Source organism: Haliotis rubra, unplaced genomic scaffold (genome assembly GCF_003918875.1).
Source record: "Haliotis rubra isolate DU_JTF1 unplaced genomic scaffold, ASM391887v1 Scf142, whole genome shotgun sequence".
Taxonomy (NCBI): domain Eukaryota; kingdom Metazoa; phylum Mollusca; class Gastropoda; order Lepetellida; family Haliotidae; genus Haliotis; species Haliotis rubra.
In genome coordinates, this window is record NW_025765359.1 from 1,862,429 (window position 1) to 1,885,006 (window position 22,578).

Below are 22,578 nucleotides of genomic sequence, written 5' to 3' on the forward strand. Positions count from 1 at the left end.
ATATATACTGGTGTCAAGTCAGGTTGAGAAAGTTGTATACATTGCAGTGGCGTCTTTAGTTTTTTGAAGCACCAATGATCACCAATAAAACACCCCACAAGCTTATTATTCTATACATATGCTTGAGAAAAGTATTATTCCAAAATTCAGGCGTTCTTTTCAGGACGATGGCAAAGTGAGTCATATGACGCATGCTAACAAGTTTCCTGAACACTGTTACAGCTTGCAACGCCTTGGTAACCCGTTTATAGCGTTTTATGGTTGACGTGGACGATATTTCAGCTACAAGAATCGCGTCCAATGCAGTTCTTCATATTTTCACTTTCTCGCGAACACCTGGCACCATCACAATTTGACAGCAACACATCTTAATGACAGAGATAGATATTTACTATGGACTTAATATTGATTGGGTTTTATAATTCTGAATTTCAATTACATGGTGACGCACATGCACGTGTACATGCTGTTTATACCGATCTGAACGGTTTTTGTACCAGCCACTGAGATAGCATATCAGGGCACAGAGACGTCAGGGCACAGAGACTCTTTACCACTGTTCGGGCCAAACTTTTATTCACCACGCAACGGATACGATCTGTGGTCATATCAATGTGACTGCTTATCTACAGATATACTAATTCCTTTTTAAATAAGTGCATTAGAATCTGGTGTGGCCTCATAAGACGTCGCGTTTAGTGCCAAGAAATGAAAAGGTGTAAGAACTATTAAATGGGTAGAAGTTGTTCATAAGCGATTAACATATGACGGTCAACAATTTATTTCAGATGATCCATGCCTATCTGATCCATGTAATGGCAAAGGAACTTGTGCACCTGATTCATCGAGCCCTCCTAAAGATGTCTGTACTTGTGAAGCTGGCTACGGTGGAGATAAATGTGACCTCGGTAAACATATCGTTCATTCCAATGTTTGTTATATTGTGCTGCATACCACAAGGGTGCGATTATTTGATAGTTCCTAAAGGAAGCATAATAAGCTAAAAGCAAATGCACCTGTATATAGTGTCACTTAACAAGGATATTAAGGGACCTGACGATGTCAATCAATGCACTGTGTGGTCAAAGTATCCCTACTTACAGAAGACCATTATATAGCTGAAACATTGCTGGTTGCGACATGAACCTTCCTTATTGTGTCACTGACTAGGTACTCATACTGCCCCACAACGGAACTAGCTACTGTTAAAAGGAAAATGTATATGGGTCACTACTGGATTACAAATGTATATTAATCAATGGAATTGTCAAAGCCTTACGAACTAGTTATGATAGTTAACCGTTATGTTCCTGTGAGTGAGAAACGCGATTATTTCAAACGTGGTGGTTTTAACATCACTGAACTATAATTTAATCTAAAGTATGCACAGACCTTTCCATGGAGTCTTTTCTTTAAATATATCTGAATGTGGCTAAATCACTGATCCTCAGTGAACTTTTACAGGGGGGTTTACATTAGCAATAAAACTACGGGAACAACTCATTGTAGGTTCCAGAATCGGTCTTAGTTAAGAGGTTGAATCACTTGCTTGTTTGGTTCAGACTCGAGTATTTATAGGAATGAAGCTCCAAGTTAAATATCATATTCTGTGGTAACTTCTCATGCATTCCTTGTTACAGCGCCAAAATGCACGGATGATGCAGAGTGCCTCAATGATGGAACCTGTGACAAAAGTAGTGACCAGTATGTTTGTGACTGCGCCCCAGGTTATGGAGGCGACACATGCAATGAGGGTATGTACGTGGTGATCACCTTAGCCACAGATAATTTGTGGAACAATTATGTTGAAGTGAATCTACTTTGATGCAAGCAATCTGATGTTATCGTTTGATCTACAATTCTTTGCAGGTATTCACGAAATTGACAACATAATACTTACCAATGTTACTCAATAAATGTATGAGGAATAGGCCAAAATAATCACTTTATATTTCTCATAGCGTTCCTGAAGCACTTATCCATTCCTGGGAACAACATGTTTGGTGAAATCTAAATTTTCCATATAGATCATGTATTTCTAATACATTTATTTTCATTTAGATGTTAGTCTACCTGGGATGTCTATCATTTACTGTTTAATCTGACTTAGTGTTAGATATTCATTTAACGCTATGAGATCTATGGAGCTTGGTATAGGTTCTAAATACTGATTGTTGGCGGATACAAGAAAGTGCGTTACAAAATCGTGTCGAGTTTCGAAAAAAAATAGTTGCACGTTTTATTCTTCACGCTAAGCACCTAATGCAGATTTATCTGTTGTATAACCATAAACTATTGTGCATAATTTGATATCTGTAAACTTCATATTTCTCAAAGCTTCCTGTGACAAGAACCCATGCCAGCATGAAGGAACGTGTAAAGTTCAAAGCGACTCTATTGTCTGCACATGTAAACCTGGCTGGGGTGGAGACAGATGTCAACTCGGTACGTCCTCTATTGTTATCAGTAGATGCACGGGGTGAAGAATCGCATCAAATATCTAAACCTAACCGATAGAATCAAAGATATGTAGAATCATCATTAGAGCATGATGTCAAAGAGTACAATAAGTTGACTAGAAACAGTTTCCGTGTAGTTCCATGTGTGTACATGATGCATAGGACTGCTACAAATACCATACTTGTTAGCATTAGGTACATAATGCGTTCATAATTGATTAATTAATTCCGTTTTATTTACTGAATACAGTGGTATCAGTCAGTATGTTGCAAAGTAGGCCTAATGAACAGACACGCGTCTTTTTCTGATGACATTAAGGACTGTAGTTTATGTACTTTACTAAGACAGTGTAATCCCAAATATAGCAGATGTTATAACATGTGTGACATTAAAGAATGCAAACAAGTAGGACAATCAGCATATCTGGACACATATCTCGGGCCTGCCAGTGATTTTTTTTCTTATCAGCTTCATAACCTTGTGAGGTGCTTGTCACTTTAGGTCCTCAGCGTTGTGGCATAACAATATCAGTATCAGCATTCATGCAATGTCTGATAACACTGAAACTGATTGTGAAATGATCACAGTAATTCTGATCCGCCACTGCATACATGTACCTCCGATGAATCCCTGAAGGGACCCACTAGGTTAAATGGTTATTCAGTTGGGTGATTTCTTATCATCGTAGGCGACGGTGTGGCTGTTGCTCATATTATCTCTCGTATCGCCAGATTCGATAATGAGCTGAATCCTGTCATATAATAATTGGAATGGTGCTGCGAGTGGCATGAGACAATAAACGCCAAACAGACTTAGTGAATATTATAGGAATTGCTTCCTCAAGTATCTCAGCAATTTGTCAATCAGATACCGTACATACCGATCGGTGTATAAGATCAGTACTGAGATCATTGGTTGGTTCAAACACCGGTGTGTCTTGTTCAGAGAGTATTTATAAAGCAAAAGTCACGCATCTGCATTTTATATTTTAAAATCCCATTGTAACTTATTAATATTCCTTCCGTGTTACAGAGCCACTATGCGATGCTAATACAGATTGCCTCAATGGTGGAACCTGCGACAAAAGCACAACTAGTGGCCAATATGTTTGCGACTGCACCGATGGTTATGGAGGCGACACATGCAATCTAGGTATGTCCATATATATATATATATATATATATATATGTATATATATATATATATAATATATACACACATATATATAATATAAACTCTGTCAAAAAAGAAACGCAACCCCTGTCCTCAGATATGAAAAATTCGTTTGAATGAAGTTATTGCTTCCAAACTAAATTTTATTCGAATGTATTGAAATGATACACGTAATTAATGAAGATTACCATCCAAACAACTGCATTTGTACGCATAAGTGTATTTTATTGCTTATTCCGTCACAACGCATGAAATGACCCTCATGGTGACTTCGCACAAAAAAAACACATGCAAATCATGAAAATGGCAGTTAATGTAGGGGTGTATAAAAGCCCATGTGCTTCCGTATTATATTCATTCATTTGTCGCCGAAAGCTGTGTTAAAATGCCACGATTGAGTGCTGCCGACCGAAATATCGCCATTGGTCGTGTTCAAGCCGGAGAAAGTTTTGGAACTGTTGCACGGCACCTAAATGTTCACAAAACAACGATATCCCGACTTTGGAGCCGCTACAACAACTTCAATTTGACCAACGATCGCCCGAGAGAAGTGGAAGGCCAAGAATCACGACCCCCCTTCAAGATCGGTACATCCGGGTCCATCACCTGCGTAATCGGCATGCCCTACCAACCGTGACTGCCACACAAATACCAGGTTTGAGGAGAGTGTCAGCTCAAACGATTAGGAACCGTCTGAAAGAAGCGGGTTTACGTGCCTGTAGACCAGTTGTTGGACCTGTACTACGCCCCCTACATCGACGCCGACGACTCAGGTGGTGCAACAACGTAAGGATACGGACTTTACAAAACTGGAGGCGAATCTGGTTTTCTGATGAATCACGTTTTCTTTTGCAACGTCACGACGGAAGACAGCGTCTGTATAGGAGACGTCATAAACGTTTTGCGCCCATCTGCGTCCGACAGGTGGACAGATTTGGCGGAGAAAGCGTCATGGTTTGGGGAACCATCTCATACAACCAGAAATCAGACTTGGTGATCGTTCCAGGGAACCTGACAGCCCAACGTTACATCAACCACGTGTTAGAGCTTCACCTTCTCCCGATTATTGACCAACAGACACAGATTTTTCAACGGGACAACGCCCGGCCTCATACTGCACGTGCAACAATGAACTTTCTGCAGAATTCCAACGTCAATGTCTTGCCATGACCCTCTAAATCACCAGACCTCAACCCTATTGAACACCTGTGGGATACTCTGGATCGACGCGTACGTCAACGTCAGCCGCCGCCACAGACGCTGCAACAGCTCGCCGTTGCACTGCAGGAGGAGTGGAGAGCCATTCCCCAGGAAAGAATCCGGCGTCTTATCCGTTCTTGTCCAAGGAGATGCCGTGCAGTGATTGCAGCGCGTGGTGCTCATACGAGATACTGAGAAAGACGCCCCCTGGTGACAAACTGGTGTCTGTGAGATGACTTTTGAAATGACAATTTTAAACATGCCCATCTGGGGTTATTATTCTGCCAAATTTCAGACTTCTGTCTTAAATAATAAAAATGCCGTGTCGTCCTAAAACTTCAGATCAAAATCTCTAAAATACAGGGTTGCGTTTCTTTTTTTTGACAGAGTTTATATTATAGAAAATGAATCGAATTATGGTTAATATAACAATGATAAAGAGTAAACGCCAAAGCCTTAACTTAAAACACATATTGACACGTGCCACATTCGACTCATGTATTAAACCTACAGAATTCAGTGTCTCAAAATGTAAACGGGGAAATTGTGGAACTCGTGAATATATTCTTGAAACTTCATGTATAAAGTTCAAAAACAGGAAACAATTATTTCATGTACGCTCTAACATGGACTGCTCCGCAAAACATATTATTTATGTTATTATATGCCAAGGGTGTCATGAAGAATACATTGGACAAACTGAGTGCTTGAGGGACAGAATGCGCGTCCATAAACAACAGATTAAGGACCCTAAAGCAAGGTGCATCCCCTTAAGCGCTCACATCGACAAATGCGCAGCAGGAAAGGAAATAAAATTTAAAATATTCCCTTTCTATAAAATGAATACTGCTGACGCCATGCAGCGTAAAGCTAAAGAAAACTTTTTTATTAAAGAATTGTTTCCATCGTAAATAGGTAACGCAATGTGTCTGAATTATACTTGTTTTCATTGTGCTACTAGTACTGTCAATTTATAAGAAGTATTTATATATATGCTGTATAAAAGGAAAATCACTAGATATATTTAATAGTGAGTGCTATGTCTTAGAGTTCCGTGGATCTGCTCTGTTGCAATATTTAAAAACCCCATTGTAACTTATTATGCATTCCGTGTTACAGAGCCACTATGCGATGCTGATACAGATTGCCTCTATGGTGGAACCTGCGACAAAAGCACAACTAGTGGCCAGCATGTTTGCGACTGCACCGATGGTTATGGAGGCGACACATGCAATCTAAGTATGTCCACATATATATATATATGTATGTATATATATATATATATATATATATATATATATATATATATATATATATATATATATATAAGAAGTATTATATATATGCTGTATAAAAAGGAAAATCACTAGATATATTAAATAGTGAGTGCTATGTCTTAGAGTCCCGTGGATCTGCTCTGTTGCAATATTTTAAAACCCCATTGTAACTTATTATGCATTCCGTGTTACAGAGCCACTATGCACTGCTGATGCAGATTGCCTCAATGGTGGAACCTGTGACAAAACCAGTGGCCAGTATGTTTGTAACTGCGCGCCAGGTTATGGGGGCGACACATGCAATAAAGGTATCATCATATAGATCATCTTTGCCAAAGATAATTTGTGGAAAAATATGCTTTATTGTTGAAGCGCATCTGCTCCGAATCAAGACACTCCGTTATTATATGGTCTGCAATTCCCTGCAGTTATTCAGGTGCACCTGGCCACACATACATGTAATATATGCCTAATGTAAATCTATAAATATATTAGAAATACATCTGAATAACCACTATATATGCTCATACCATACCGGATACAGTTATTCAAAATATATATTGGAAACAATATATTTGTACAAAATTAGTCATTTGAAATAGATGTATGTATATCGTTAAAGGATTTTAATATATTATTGTATTTCTAACACATCTGATTTCCTTTATGTATCAGTCTACATGGGGTTCTTTTTACTATGAATCCAACACGATAATACAAAAATCCTAATGACATGTTTAATGTTGTTGCTGTGAGACATACATTCAACGCTGTCAGATGTATGGAACTTGCTCTGGGTTCCGTAAATTGAAAGTTGAACGCTATAATGTAATGCGTTTCAAATTAGTTTCTAGTTTAGGAAAAAAGTTAGGATATGTTTCGTTCAATATGCGAAGTAACTAGTGCTTTTTTACGTATAATTTCTGAAAGTGTCCTGTGACAACAACCCATGCCAGAATGAAGGAACGTGTGAAGTTGAAGACGACTCCATTGAGTGTACATGTAAACCTGGCTGGGATGGAGACAGATGTGAAAACGGTAGGTTCTCTCTTGTTATTGTTAGATGCACGGGACGAGGAACCGCATCAGGTATCTAAACGTAATCGATAGAATCAAAGAATGTATCATTCATAAGTGAAATCATGTATATCGTTTTGAGTACAATACTCTGTCACTCATTTGTTTATGGTTCCTTGTGCGCTCATGAGGCACATCACTCCTACCAGTGCCATTGGTTGCAACAGGATGGACTTTTAGATAAAGAGCAAACAAATAGATTCGATTGATGTGAAATCTGTCCTGTTTCAATATTGTCTCTCAAATCCGTTTGATTTAAACCTCGTTAAATAGAAAGGAAGATTTTCGTTTTGCTCAATATACTTCAGTAAAGTATATATGTAAATAGTATGTACCCCGTGACAGCGTATCACGTTAACTGTTTTGGTTCCGCCCATCTTCAAGTGGTAAAGAACTATTTTTCAACGATCCTTAAGAAAACGTCACATGAAATGAATCCATGGTGAAAAAGGTTTTGCTTCCTTCTGAATCTGATTTCATGATTGAGTGGTATTGGGTGGCGGATAATTTGGAATATGATTACTTGATTGTCATTTAAGTAGAAGTAGCAGGGAAATTGGTAATGAAAGAGGAGAACTGTGTTTCAACACACCTTCAGAAATTATTTTTTTTCTATTTTATAAAGTTCTGAAATGATTATTATTGCCTGAATCAATGACAATGTATAGACGGTACAGGTAAAACACTGACATGAATATACTTTATTTCAGCATCTGGTGCTGCTAAGATATCGGTGCACATATGGATGCTTGCTGTTGTTGCTGTCCTCACACAGCTGAGCCTCAACTGAAGACCACAAGGACATACATTGTGTTAGACGTGTTTATTTTCTCTGGAGTGAACATTAGACACATTTTGTGTATATACTTGATTGATTAATTGTGTTTAAGGTATTGAAAGCGGTTACTGCAGCATCAATAAGTGTGTTATACGTTAGTCTTAGTGGACAGGAGATACGTGGTGTGTTGTCTGATGACATTAAAGAATTATCCGAATAACCAATTTGAAAAGTTCTTCAACATAATTATCTAAACACATATCTCTGGCCTGCCAATCAGTGATTCTGGTCCTCGTCTGCTTCATGACAATGTAATTACCTCACTGCAGATAAGAAGACAAAATTTTCCCCTGGTTATCTTGAGGCTATTGATGACATGTTGTTGTTTGTTTTTTTGTTTGTTTTTTGTTTTGTTTTTTCAAGTCAAAGTCTCTTTTATTGTCTATAGCCACAGGCCGTATACAACATAGGCAACAATAACAAAGGTTGAGTTTACAACACATATATTGTTGATGACATGTTACTGATGACGTGGACCTGTCCCCCAGTGACCACTGACACAGAGTAAATGTTATCTACTTCTTATCTACAGTGACAGTGAGTGTCACCAACCAGCCAGAAGTGTGTTATCTTATAAGTATGTATAGTCTGATGAATAGTTCATGCATGTCAATCATATATAATAAAATAAGAAAGCATGCAGTTTCATGTGTATTCTTGTTGATTCTAAAGGTGTCTTTCCACAAATGTGCCAGGAAAATCCCAGCTTGACTGGACACTGAAATGTTACGCATCACCATTACCTTAGCAACACAGGATAGTGAGCACGTAATTCAGTGAAAAGGCATTTTCACATCAATTTAACAGCGCATCCAAGCCTAATACGTCATTCGGTACCCCAGCTAAAACTGATAATGACATAATCATACATGTATTTTCAGTAATTTTGGTCCCCTACAACCACTGATAATCTTTTGAAGCAACGCAAGGGGTCGTTGTAGGCACCGGTGTTGGATGTTGCTCATACTATCACTCACTGGTTTGTCTAGTCCAGATTCGATAATGTGCTGCATGCTGTCATATAAGAACTTGGATATTGTGGAGTGTGAACCATGGACCAGCAAGCACAAAACATATTTATTTATATACTAGTATCATTTATTTTCTTGGCGAAGCCTTCAATAATTTCTCTTGATGGCCCATACAGTGTAATTTGGATAAAGGGAAATAATCATGAAGATGTTACATGAAGCAATCGTACAATACCCTTGCATAACTTTAAGCATACGTTCTTCCTCGTCATCATCTGCAAACTCTCCTGAGGTAATAGCTATGATCGATCGTTCACGTGAATTCATGCAGTACGTTTATGATTCTTTGTATGTGCCATTTTTGCGCAGCAGACAAACAACAACTTTTGTTTTTTATGTTTTTGCATATAATCATTGCACCCGAAATATGAAGGAGACAACAGTTTGTCAGATGCTGCTTCAACTCTAGCGTCAGCTTTTACATGAAACATATAACCTGTTAAGGGTATTGATATTTACTGGAAACATCAAACCTGTAATAAAGCTGAAGATATCAGAGATACTCGTTTACTATTAGTACGACGGTCTACATTTCGTTGAGATTGTGGTATGCCTTCGCCCTATTGTCAATACATATGGGCATCTAAATCTGTAAAAAAGGTTCAAAAGACAACGTCCGTTGAAAACGTAATAAATAAATCTTTGATAAAATTAATGATATCCTGTTAAAACTAATATATTTGTACCAGCCTTATGGATTGTGATATCCTTTTGTAGATTGCCAGTGGTTTAACGCACTACTGATAAAAGGTTGCTATCTGTAGTTTGCTGAAAATAATCAATAATCTGTGACATGTTGGAGTTCCCAATTGGCGGGATGGACACATGGACACTCTTGTGCACCCTTCCTGGCATATTCCTTTTTTTTATGCATATGACTCTTGTAGGCAAGGTCAAAACAAGGTAATTTGGCCAAGAAGTTTGGCTTTAGCTATATGTATAGACATTTCCCCTCTTAAAATATCATTTTAAACACTTATGGGTGCATTTTTAAATGAAAATGTGTTATTTAACTATACTGGCTACATAAAGAAACTGTGCACACAGAAAATATAAAGATAGGCAGACAGCGTCTTTATACATAAATAAAGGTGTGAACATAGCAAGTATTGGAGACAATCAAACGCTCATGCAGGTGCCAGGCGACGTGACGTCATTGATGATGGCCTATGGACTTACAATGTGTTACTGCACGTGCAGCCTCTGCAGCTGCACACAACATGTGAAACTCAGAAATTGCTGTCACTGTCGAAAGCTTGATCTTTGGTCATTCAAACGTTCACAAATTCACATGAGAAGTCACATGCACATCATTCCAAGATTAACATCTGCTCAACGTCATGAAACCATTGGAATGGTTCGAGCAGGCATGAGCAAGCATGAGCCAACAACAGGTGGCAGCACATTTCAAATGCCATCGTAACACGATATTTGCATTGGTCAGGCGTTATGGAAACAGTAATGACGTCGCCGACCACCCACGTTCTGGGCGTCCCCGAGTAACGACGCCAAGACAGGACAGATGGATTCGGGTGACTCATCTCAGACACAGGTTCCAGACGGCAGTGACCACGTCCCAAACCATTCCCCAGGCCTTCAATGCTCATTTAGTAGCCTCTATGCGTCGACGATGCATTGCTGTGCTTCACGCGCATGATGGTCAAACCCGTTAATGACTTTGTGACTCCGACATGTGACCCCCTACTCAATTTTGAACTTCTGACGTCATCGTTACGGATATTGTTCATGTTCTTTTGACATGTTGTTGTGGTCCAATACTTCAGCTTATAAAGTGTCTACATCATTTCGTCTTTTCTGTGTTGTATTCCAATGCTGAAGGAATGTTCTGTGTGCACAGTTTCTTTATGTGGCTAGTATAATTAAGTATTTAATTACTATCTATTGAAGAGGAGTGACACTTTACTCTCATATCGTGCATGGATATTGACAGTAAATATCATTGCTCTTAGCAGGTTATACATTAAATGTTGTGTAGTTAAATGTTAAATTATTGGCATTTCAATAGCTAATGCTGAAGAAGAAGCAGCTTCTTACAAACTGTTATCTCCTTTGCCCGTTCGGTGCCATGATTGTAAACCAAGCACTCGAAGCAAAAGGTGTTTTTTTCTTATGCAAAATATGAGACACCTAAGCAGACATTAATAAACAGCATGAATATAAATGAGCCATATGTTATAGATACTACCTAACATGGTGCGCATGGTGACGAGGTTTAATTTCTTGTAAAGCAATGCTGACATACATGGGTATTGTACGATCGCTTCATGGGAAAATTTCCGGGATTTTTCCCCTTGTCCAAAGGACTCTCTTTGGCCAGAGGGACGCCATAAAACAAATAAAAACGATCATCAGAACCATAAGGTGGTGAAAGGTTTATTTCTTGGCCGTACTGATATTGTGATCATATGGAATTCTCATTGAAGCACAACTCAGACAGACAGATTTGTTAGCGAACACCTTACCTATAAATGATTATTACCCAGACGGGCTAGGATACACAGGTGATTATTTTTGTGATAATCGCACATGTGCTTTTCAGTGATTCTCAACGTTGATTGGTCAGCTAAGCAGAGAAGAAATATGATTGGTTGACGGAACTACTTTTCACGATCCAAGTTCATTGACAACTTTTAACGTTTCATTGATAATAAGAACGTGGTGTACTCACAAATTCCGAAATTAAATTAACAGAAAACATAAAGGTTAAAGAATATGAATACTCTTTTAATTAGACATCATTTTTGCAATGAAATTGCGTTATAAATAATAGTCTTTTTAAAATAAATAACCTGAAAAAAAACAAAAACAATCGTTTGCATTGTTTGTAAACAAACATGGCCGCCAACGATCAACGTCAATGAACTAAAGTTGACGGTGACTTAATAGGAAGACTGATAAGAATATTATAGCCCTTGAATTTCTACAACCTGTTTGTTAAAACTGAATTCGGGGAAATAGAATCAGCAAGATGCTATAGGCGTTACCTTAAGTGTGACAAGTGAGTCGATCTGCCACGGCGCCCATGCCACCGAACCAGAAAACAGCTTCTTTCTTATAGGAATCAGTGCTAAATGACTTTTTGATCCACGCATTCCTAATCTATCCGAAAGGTTTGTCCCAGTATCCGATGCAGAGATTGACACATTTCATTGACTCGGATTCCGAATAGAGTTATCCTTCTTGGAACTGCTGTACTGTACTGGGACCAATGACGTGACTGTAACACGCCTTCCACAGAACAAAATGTTTGTTTAATCTTCAAACCTGTTGGGTTTGTTGATAGAAATCCTTTTTTGGACGAATTCGTGGGATGGTTGTCTTTTAGATTTCCAAACTTTTAACCGTTGACTTTCCCCAAATTGACAGTTTTTTGCCAAAGTGTGTGCTTCAACACTACACCGTCACCCTGTCACTAGACACACGTAAGTCGTGAATGAACGATGTTCCGGCGCACTGACTTGATCAAACAACGTTTTAGTTGTTATTACGTTCAATGATGTTGCATTTAAAAGATCAATTTATCATATTAACAAATGTTAATAAATTATTCCATAAAAATATTTTGTTGTATTTTAAAGCGATTTTACGTGGTACTATTTTCCATAGCGTAGTTATGTTATTACCACTGGAGTTTAATACGCGCAGGTATACGAATCAGCTGTTTGAGGTCACAAGTCTGTTTCCGGGTGTGTTTTTTTATTTGTGGTTCTTTTCCTTAAATTACATTATGGGTAATAAATAGAATAACCAACTCGGTACGAGTGATTACGGGAAATATGCCCTCGTTAAAATAATGTTCAGTGCCTCGCTCGTAGGGTTATGTTACGACAATCAGAGAGGAGGGATTTTCCAGTCAGCAATTCTTATTCAGCAATGTATCAACTGAATTATGGCATGTGTACAATATCACTTCTTTTACCGACAGATGCCGATGTTGAGACGTATACGGTTCCATGTACGCCAACTTCTGTGTACTTCATGTCAGAAATGCATCTTAATCCCGTCACTGTCTAGGTACCTCACACGAACCTGCACAAAGTTATGAACAGTAAACGTTCTTGTTATGCACCGAAAGCCATGTATTTACTCGTACAACCTAGATACAGAAGGTAACAACCTCAAAGCAAATTGTAGTGGCGTATCCTGGTAGACGTCAGATGTGTTTTCCTGTCAACAAAGCACCATGCTTGTTCTTTAGTTTTACTTGTTTGTTGGTGTGTAGAGAAAGGTACCAGTGTTAGAGCATGATGGCATGATTGTAACGGATTCGTGAATAGATCTAATAACACCTACTCTTCATAAGCACCATCATACTACATGTATAAGGTGATAGATAATGAAGCAGATATATCAGATCCTTAAATTCAAACTTTTTGTATGACCTTTGTCTGATTTAAATGCACGAGAAACAACACATTTATTTTCAACAAATATTGATCAATCGGCTTCATTTTCATGCTTTGATATATTTTTAATAGTAGTCCCCATCCTTATCATGAAAATATGTCAGGGTAATGTGAACGTGTTTATTGTTATGTTAATACCGAAGACTAGTCACAGACACGTACCATGACGTTTTAAGACTGTAAACAAACACAGTATGTTAATTGCAATATTTGCAGAATATGCATATGTTTCATTAACACGCCGCCGTCGCCCACATGAAGTTCCGTGCCAACGTTTCATCGAACATTAAATAAACTACTTGTAGATGAATTACTTTCTTATTCAAATTGGCATGTGTTAAACGTCGACTTAGCTCATTCGTGACATCTAGTGTCATAACGTACTATCAATGATATACCAGCCAGAAGTGTGTCATCTTATGAATAGTCTGATGAATAGTACATGTATGCCGATCATTTATAATAAATTAGGAAAGCATGCAGTTTCATGCGTAATCGTGTTCATACGAAACGTGTTTTTCCACAAATGTGCCAGGAAATCTCTCTTGATGGACAGGGGGATTAATCCTGAAGATGTTACATGAAGCGATCATACAATACCCTAGCATTTAAGCATTACTTTAAAGGAGAATACGAACGAAAACAAAACTTTTGATATATTATAAAGGATATTCTAAAAGTCACCTTCCGCGATTAAAATCTACAAAAATAGCAATAAAAGTAAAAAAACGTACTCGTATTTCCGTCTATTACGGAAAAACCCGACAGTTAATGAGCAGAGGGGATATCACGTGACATGGTGTCATATGTGCCTGTTGCTGATGGCTTCCTCTTTGATTTCATCTCACAACTTAACAGTGTCCATGGATAATGAAACAGTAAAAGATGTCATTTCTACAATGAATGTTAGAGCGTATTTATACGATCCGATTTTACATCTTGCAAGACAATCCAGTGAAGATGAAGAAGAAGAATCAAGCGAAACGGAGGCACAGCTTAAAGTCAAAATAGATTTGAAAATAGACCATATCATTTAACAAGAATATTATTTGTCAGCAAAATGTGATACAGTTCCAACCAGCAAACCCACCCTTATAATTATATGACCAATCCCTAAGAATTTTATTTTTTAAATGTGATTGCAGTTCCTTTTGTGTCAAATGGGTGTCTGTAGGTGTCAAATAATTATGCTTCAGACGGGGGAAAATATAAATTATCCGCTACAAACATTACACTGGAATTATTTGGTTGAAAAAAAATTAGGATCCTAGTTCTCATTAATAACGTGTCATGTCTCCATCCGAGATCCCATCCTGGTCGAGCAGAGATAATATTCGCAACGCAAATAAGTTATTCCCCGAAAACTGGTGAATTATAAAATACTAGTCAGGACAGTGTTTGTTTCCCTTAGTGTTTGGTTATGGAAATAGTTATGGTACTCGGTCATAGCCTTAGAATGACATCTTGTCACTGGATGTGACCTAGTAGCAGCTCAAGCCAAGAAAATCAGTGACGCGGTTTGTAGTAAGTACTCTTCGTGGCTGTTATTTTGATAACACACTTCTTTCAGCTTCAATAAAAATAAAATCGAGAACATGAACAAGACAGAACTTCTCGCTCTTTTTTCAAGCGTAAATGTACAGAGCCATCGGGATTTAATGACTCTCTCTCTCTCTCTCTTTCTCTCTTTCTTTCTATCTCTTTCTCTCCCTTCCCTCTCACTCTCTCCCTCCTCCTCTCTATCTTCTTCTCTCTCTTTGTCTCTCTCCCTCTCTCTCTCTTCTCTCTTTCTTCTCTCTCCTCTCTCTCCTCTCCTCTCTCTCTCTCTCTTTCTCCCCTCTCTCTCTTTCTCAAAACGGTATGACGCTGCATGTTCTTTTACTGTTTTAACTTTAGACCCAGTTTTGGTCATACCCTGTTCATGCCAAAAGGACATTGTGGGGAAGCGATCTTTCCGGAAACAACGCTCGGGTAAACACATATTTTCTGTAATAATATAATGCTCATCACTAATTTTCAGTAGACATATAGTTTGTTACAGCTATTTTGACCTATACACTGAATGGAATTTGTTTCCGAGGATACTATGATGAAACACATCGGATTCTCTTTAACTTCCTTTGAATGATATTTTTCATAATGAAAAAAATCTTCATCAAGTCATAAATCATTGCTTATGATAAATGTAAGAGTTTTATACACTAATGTAGCACATTACCGAAACGTGTTACAGGCCGCTTAGTACCTACATCGAATGTCTGACAAGTGCAGGAGATAGAGAAACGTGCAAGGCTGGAACCAAAGCCTCTGTCATCATCAGCAAGCCACAAGGGAAACTTGCAGCTCTTACATGTAGTAAGTATCATGAAACCGGATATTGTTGGCTGTCCATCTTGTATATTTCAAGACCCTGGAGTCTATGTTACAATTATATTTATACTATTTATTCAAAAGATTACACTAGCAACACTGATAAGTTGAATTTCTTGAATATGTAATATATGTATTGTTCTGTCTTGTGTAGATGCTGCCTTGTCTCCTCTGAAGATGTACAGCACGACCGTCGTCTTTCTCCCCTTGATGATGATGGCGTTTCTTCCGTAACGCACAACGAATCATCATATGTTTGAAATGTAGTGAAATGTAGTGTTTGAGTGTTCATTTTTTGTTTGCGAAGCTAAATAGATTTACAATTAAAGCGTTGCAGTAAATAATTTCAGTGACAGCTAATCTCATACAGTCAATCTCATTGATACGTTGCGATGATTCAGATGATAATCAGAGTGTATTGAAACAATTGAAGCATCTACAAACTGACTAAAGGAGCCAAACGACTTTTCATTAAATGCGTTTATGCCACCGTGATGACGTTTTCTGATGACGTGGTTCTCCCTAAAAGGCCACTGACAAATAAAAAATATCATCAACCCTTTAGTCACTTTGATAGGAAAGACATAATCTAGCCACTATTTCCTCAGTATTTCCCCCCTGACCTGAAGTAAGTATACCAGATCATTTGAGAATCACTTGAAAAAAACAATGTACTGGCTTAGATTGTGTTATGTTATCAGTCATTACATGAATGACAAAAATCACGATTCGTCAAATGAACAACGAAAGCGAAAAACTCTTTCCACAGTTATATTACATCTCTGCTAAAAGCGATTCAGATTGTATGGTTTAAACAATATGTATTTCCTTTAATGACACATATCTGTATACATTTACATATAACAGGGTTTTGGGGGATTGAGATATATATCATGTAAAATCAGTGAAACCAAGCTTTGTATGAATTTCATCCGCCAGACTTACACATGCACAGTAAATTATATTGTTTCCCTGAAAGACACACAGGAACATATCGCAATTCAAAATAGGGAATTGCATCGGGCAATTGCATTGTCATTTTCACACAAGTGTGAGATGTGATCCATCGCTGAACGTTCATCCACACAATGGAAGGAAGCTCAAGTTCCACTTCTTTGTCACAAATTCGCTTGATTCGACATTACGATTTCGAGCAAAACTTCAGATTCAGTTATTAAACACAGATCAGCAAGAGGTGGAGCACCACCGTTTTCGTCTCTGACAGATAGAACTGAATCTTTAAAGTAAGAGTTTCGTGTGTGGATCAAGGCAATATGTTTTGTCGTATTGGACAGTGGCGCACAAAGTTAAATTTTAGACGTTTCAACACAATTGAACCCACGTGTAACTATATGGTGTTAATTAATAAGCACAAGAACAAAGATAGGTTTTGGCAACAAAGTTCCTATGCAAGAACGATTATATCTGTAAGGAAGAACCCCAAAACACATTCACACACAAGCCGGACGAACTAGGGCCACACGTTTGTTGAGTGTGAATTAAAAAGAGGTAAAGGTTGCGCTACTAGGGTGTAGGCGCCTATCAGTTAAATATATTACCAGAGCTCATTGATTTAAACCATATGTATAGGAATCCAGTAGAAAGGTGGAATGAATATGTTTTCAGTATTAGGCATCAAGTGGATACATTCTAATCATTCAAGAGTATAAATGCCAGAGTTATAGGGCTTTATACTTACTACAGCTTCCACATATCCGACTTATCGTATTGCGTTTTGTGATTGTAAACATAAATACCTTTTGTTCCAACATTCTGTATTTATTATTATTCGATATTGTGCGGTCATTGACTGATTTTACAATTTTGTTCTGCACGTACCGATTCTTGTCGAACTTTGTTTCAATTTTGATATTACATTGTAATAATGATAAATGTACATTTTGAAAAGACACAAAATATTTCAACAATTGGTTGGCAACATATGTTATATTTTGGGATTCCACTTTCTTAGTAAAGTACAGATTCTAGTATTTTATGGGTTGAGTCCCATAAAGTACTAGAATCTGTACTTTACTAAGAAAGTGTAATCCCAAAATATAACATATGTTACATTTGAACACTTTCTAAAATGGCATTGTGTATTTCAATCGGTTGGCAGTTCAACAGCGAAAAACCGTAGATTATGTGAAATAAGAAAGGTTTATACAAATGCTTACAAAAACCGAAACGTTTACCTCCATATATGAGATCACTGTTATTGTGAGGGAATTTCCATCTGGCATTCCCCCACCCAATGTAAAATTCTAAGATGCTTCCGTGAAAGATCAAAGGCGCCGACAGTACTTTATCAGACGATAATGTGCACTTTTTGCATTACGTCACAAGGTATTGGCGTCACTGCGCCATTCTAGTCTGCCCCCTCGTAATCGAACACTTTTGCAATACGTCACAATGTAACCGACGTCACGATGCATGTCAGTTGTCATCGCCTTGTACAGCCTCCTACAGTAAACTTCTTCGTTGCATCCCGTTGCGTTTATGTTTTCCGACGGATAATATGTCTCAGTTCGACTCACAGTTTTACAGTGACACGGTAACTTTCGCAATGTTTACATTCCCACAATGCATCCGTGGAATGTGGCTTGACTAGTCAGCTTCATCCGGATGTAACTGATCTAAACTTACGTTGGTAGTAGAAATGCGACGTTCACATTGCCCCATATGGTTTACGTTAATCAGAGATGTAATTAAAATAATTTAGAGAAGATATTTAACCCGAACGTAATCCGTCATCAAACTGTTTATCATTTGTTTTTCTGGTAACCTTCGTCTTTAACGTAGACACGTCAATAGAACAGCGCGTCAGTTAGCCCTGTGAGAGGATTCTTAATTTAGGTCACCGACACCGTCGTTTTTTTTCTGCCTTAAATTAATCTTAATTACCCTTAGAAAGTATTAAGTTTGGCATCTTAGAAAAGAAAAACATTTCGCTCTACCACCATGTATAGTGTAATAAAGCACACTTTTGCCCTGAACTATTACATGCTTTATTACACTATACATGGTGGTAGAGCGAACTGTAGTTCTTAATTAGAAACGTGTTTGCAAATGCTTAAAAAACAACAACAGTAGGCCGTGTACCGCCACATGTTTCGAAAACATGTGAGTAGGGCTGTGCAATATTATCGGTAAACCGGTTTATACCGGTACAATATCTGGCGATACCATTATCGCGATATGGTTCAGATTCTGCAATATATTAGGTCATCCAGAGTATAATATACTTATATTACTGTTGGTCTTATATAACATTTTACAAGTGGCAGTATCTTTATAGGTGGCTCCAAAAGTACCAAATATTCTACCAAATGCTTTAAGTTTTGTGGGCTTGAATGGTTTCATATGTGACATTTTGGGGGAATTAAGTGGCCTCAAATTGACCAATTTTTTTCTTTGGGCTTATAAGTAGAGTCTCTGGCTCTGAGTGACCATTTATCAATTCTAGTTATTTTATTATTTTTGATTGTTTCATAATGGGACATATGTTATCAATACATGATAAAGGACTTAGTCTTATAAATTTTGAAGGACTGTATATTGACATTCCAGTCAAGTTTCTTAGTTATTAGAGGTCACATGAGATATTTAACTCAAGTAGTCCACCTAAATGATATTTTGGTTTCATTTAGCAATAGTTCATGTTGACACATGTTTATACTGGAGTTGAATCTGAATGAATCACTGACATACTGATAAACAGTAACAACAATTACATACTGCATTGAAGATCACTCTGTTGAAGCAAACAACACTGACCATGAAAATCATGTTATACTATTACCTTATCCTTGTGTTCACAAAACGTTGTTGCAATACTTCAATTAAACACTCCACATTAAGGCTCTATAACATTTTGTTTATCTGTAAACCATTGTCATACAGCCATACACAATGGGACGGGTAGCCTGAAAGTATTGTGTAACAGCAACTAAGAAGATGATGTCGCACACACAGAGCTATTATGAATTTATGATGTTCGCACTTGGACAGAAACCTTCCAGTCAATATATCACAATATGTATTGCAATATCTCTTAAATTATTGCAATATATCGCAGTATGAGAATCAGGGTAATATACAGCTCTACATGTGAGTTCTGTAGTGTAACAATGAACTCCCGTTTTCTGTTAATTTGCATCATTTTCGCATAGGAAGCGATGTAAAATATATACGACGGCAACACGTAAGGGGTCGAATCTGATCCAACATTTTACTGAACACATAATGGTTGGTTTGATGTTTAACGATGAACTCAACAATATTCCAACTATATGGCGACACTTTGTAAATACTTGAGTCTGGACCAAACAATCCAGTGATTAACAGCATGAGCATCAATAACCGCAATTGGGATACAATGACATGATTGTGTCAACGAAGTCAGCGAGTCTGACCACCCGATTCCGTTAGTCGCCTCTGACGACAAGTGTGGGTAACTGAATATCAATTATAACTTCACGGGTCGAACACATAATGACATACGTAATGGTCAAACTACCTGATATTAGTCAGCTCATTTGTTGACCTGTATTAGGTTGCATATTCCATATTTCATCCTGGATACACGCGCCATCATATGCTGGTATCTGGTCATAGTATCAACCACTGGCTTTTCTGGGTCAGAATCTTTTATTTACAGATGATGCGGTTTGCACATTGTAAAGCCTTGTTTATACACCCGACAACCTGGGTACCATTAGGTTTTACATTTCATCAGAAAGTCCATTTGCTTTTCTACTTGGTGTAGAAAGTTATGTTATCTTCAGTTAAAAACAAGTGATCCTCACGTACAACCAGTTACAAGCTTACAAACAGGGTTTTTGTCAGGAACAGAAGTACATTGATGTCATTCCACTGCGAATACATTGCAGTGGAAGTATGTGACCATGATTAGGGATGGTGTGGAATTACTCTTATTATCAGCGTATTGTTTGAAAATATGTCACGTTGCCAATATGTCCTATAACACAGCTTGAGGGGCATATGAGTGGGAACCCCTACGCCAAGCATGCCCATAAGTCACTCATCTGAGATTCATATCATGAGTAACGTTCCATACCGTCCGTGTGCGATGACAAACACAAAAGTCAAGAGATTAGGAGCCAAGTAAGCAATTAAGCTGTTTGTAAAGTCATGCATTCCACAATGATCAGAAGAACATTCTTTGAAATCATCTGAGAAATTATTTACTCGTAACTAAACATTTAATTTTCCTTTAGGAAAAGGCTAAAATAGTCACATAACTCTTACACTTGTCTCTTCAGTTTTCAAAGTATCACTTTACCATCATAAACTGCACTTCAACTTTCAGCTCAAGTGTTGCCGGTGTCACCCTTACCTCTCCTCATACACAGACCCCAGAGAAACCCAATACTTTCCGGGTAGCGCCTCTAACAATCTATTGTTGCTACGTTGTGTAACACCTTCGCCTGTGCTTTTCTTTCCAGTGTGTTTACAATTCAGCTGAAACTGGGTTTCTTAATTTATTGCATCATGTCTGCTCACTTGTTGTCAGCAGGGCAAGTTGTAAAAGGTGCATACAGGCGTCCTGTTAGTGCAGGGCAATTTGTGGTCGTGTGGCAAACCTCAACAGTGACGCCCAGACAAACATAAAACACCAGGGTGAGGATAAGGGTTTGAGTCTGTAGTTCTTAGACGCGGTGGATATGCTTAAATTTATGATAGATGCAAGGTAACAAACAGCATGTTTGAACATCAGACCGAAGCAGACATGCAGGTATTGAACATTTCAACAAGACATGTCTCTACATGGTTGTAGGATACCTAGAGTAACTGAAGGAGGCGTTACCCGGACTGTGAGTAAATTCTTATTTTATGTTATTCTTCCAGTCGACTTCAATAGTGTATACAGCACCTATATACCTATCGTTTTGGGAACAGTTTATATTTGATAACATAATTGTTGTAAATCTACCCGGAGTGTTTCTGTTAGGTTTCGTTTTACTTACATCGGAATCTCTGTTAGTGGTGCAGCTATTATTCAACACAGAAAGCAATTGCTCACACACTGACATCCTTTCGACGATAGAATATAGCTAAAACTTTTCATTATCCGGTCTTTGGTTAATTAACAGATCAACCTGTCTACCCGTGAGGCCATTGTTCTTGATGAACTAGTTAAATATTGAAGTGTGATTTTTTGTGTGTGTTTGTTCGTCACGCGGAAGACCCGAGTTTGAACTATATTACACTTTGTATCCATAAGGTGGAACGAATATTGTTAAATCAAATATATGTTTGGTATATATTGTAACGGCCTGTATGGTGAATTTGTTTGTTTGTTTGTTTATTTGTTTTTAACGCCGCAATATTCCAGCTAGATAGAAGCAGTCTGTAAATAATCGATTCTGGGACAGAGATTTCAGTGATCAACATCATGAGCATTAATCTACACAATTGGGATACGATGACATATATAACATCTGCGAACCTGACCACACGATTTCATTAATAGCCTCTTACGACAAGAATGGGTTGCTGAAGACTAATTCTTACCCAGATCTTCACGGGTCTGGCAAGTGCTGTAAGTGCTCATTTAGTTTCAGGCGATTTGTATTAAGACGTAATATATTTTTATACTTATAGGTTTCAAAACATGCGCTCATTTATTCCTTCATTTAAATATTTCCAATATCAACATGGTGATCAAAGCATGACAAATAATGTTCCTTAAAAGCACATCG

The 22,578-nt window shown here is 37.9% G+C and overlaps 1 protein-coding gene and 1 long non-coding RNA gene across 13 annotated transcripts in view; both read left to right on the forward strand.

Annotated features, from left to right (window-relative positions):
- Positions 1-22,578, forward strand: part of LOC124269093 (adhesive plaque matrix protein 2-like) — a 124,905-nt gene that overhangs the window by 71,066 nt on the left and 31,261 nt on the right. For 3 of the 12 annotated variants that reach the window (XM_046704105.1, XM_046704103.1, XM_046704111.1), the window contains 3 exons: positions 1,641-1,754; positions 2,338-2,445; positions 6,305-6,418. In XM_046704105.1, the coding sequence (XP_046560061.1) occupies positions 1,641-1,754; positions 2,338-2,445; positions 6,305-6,418 (336 nt within the window). Of the gene's footprint in view, positions 1-788; positions 909-1,640; positions 1,755-2,337; positions 2,446-3,492; positions 3,613-6,304; positions 6,419-7,040; positions 7,149-7,897; positions 8,338-22,578 lie in introns of those variants that run through there. The other 9 variants (XM_046704104.1, XM_046704112.1, XM_046704114.1 and 6 more) reach the window with 8 other exon arrangements.
- LOC124269096 lies at positions 14,960-16,535 on the forward strand. The gene is made up of 4 exons (XR_006896421.1): positions 14,960-15,007; positions 15,380-15,454; positions 15,717-15,838; positions 16,008-16,535. It is a non-coding gene; the product is annotated as an uncharacterized LOC124269096 (long non-coding RNA).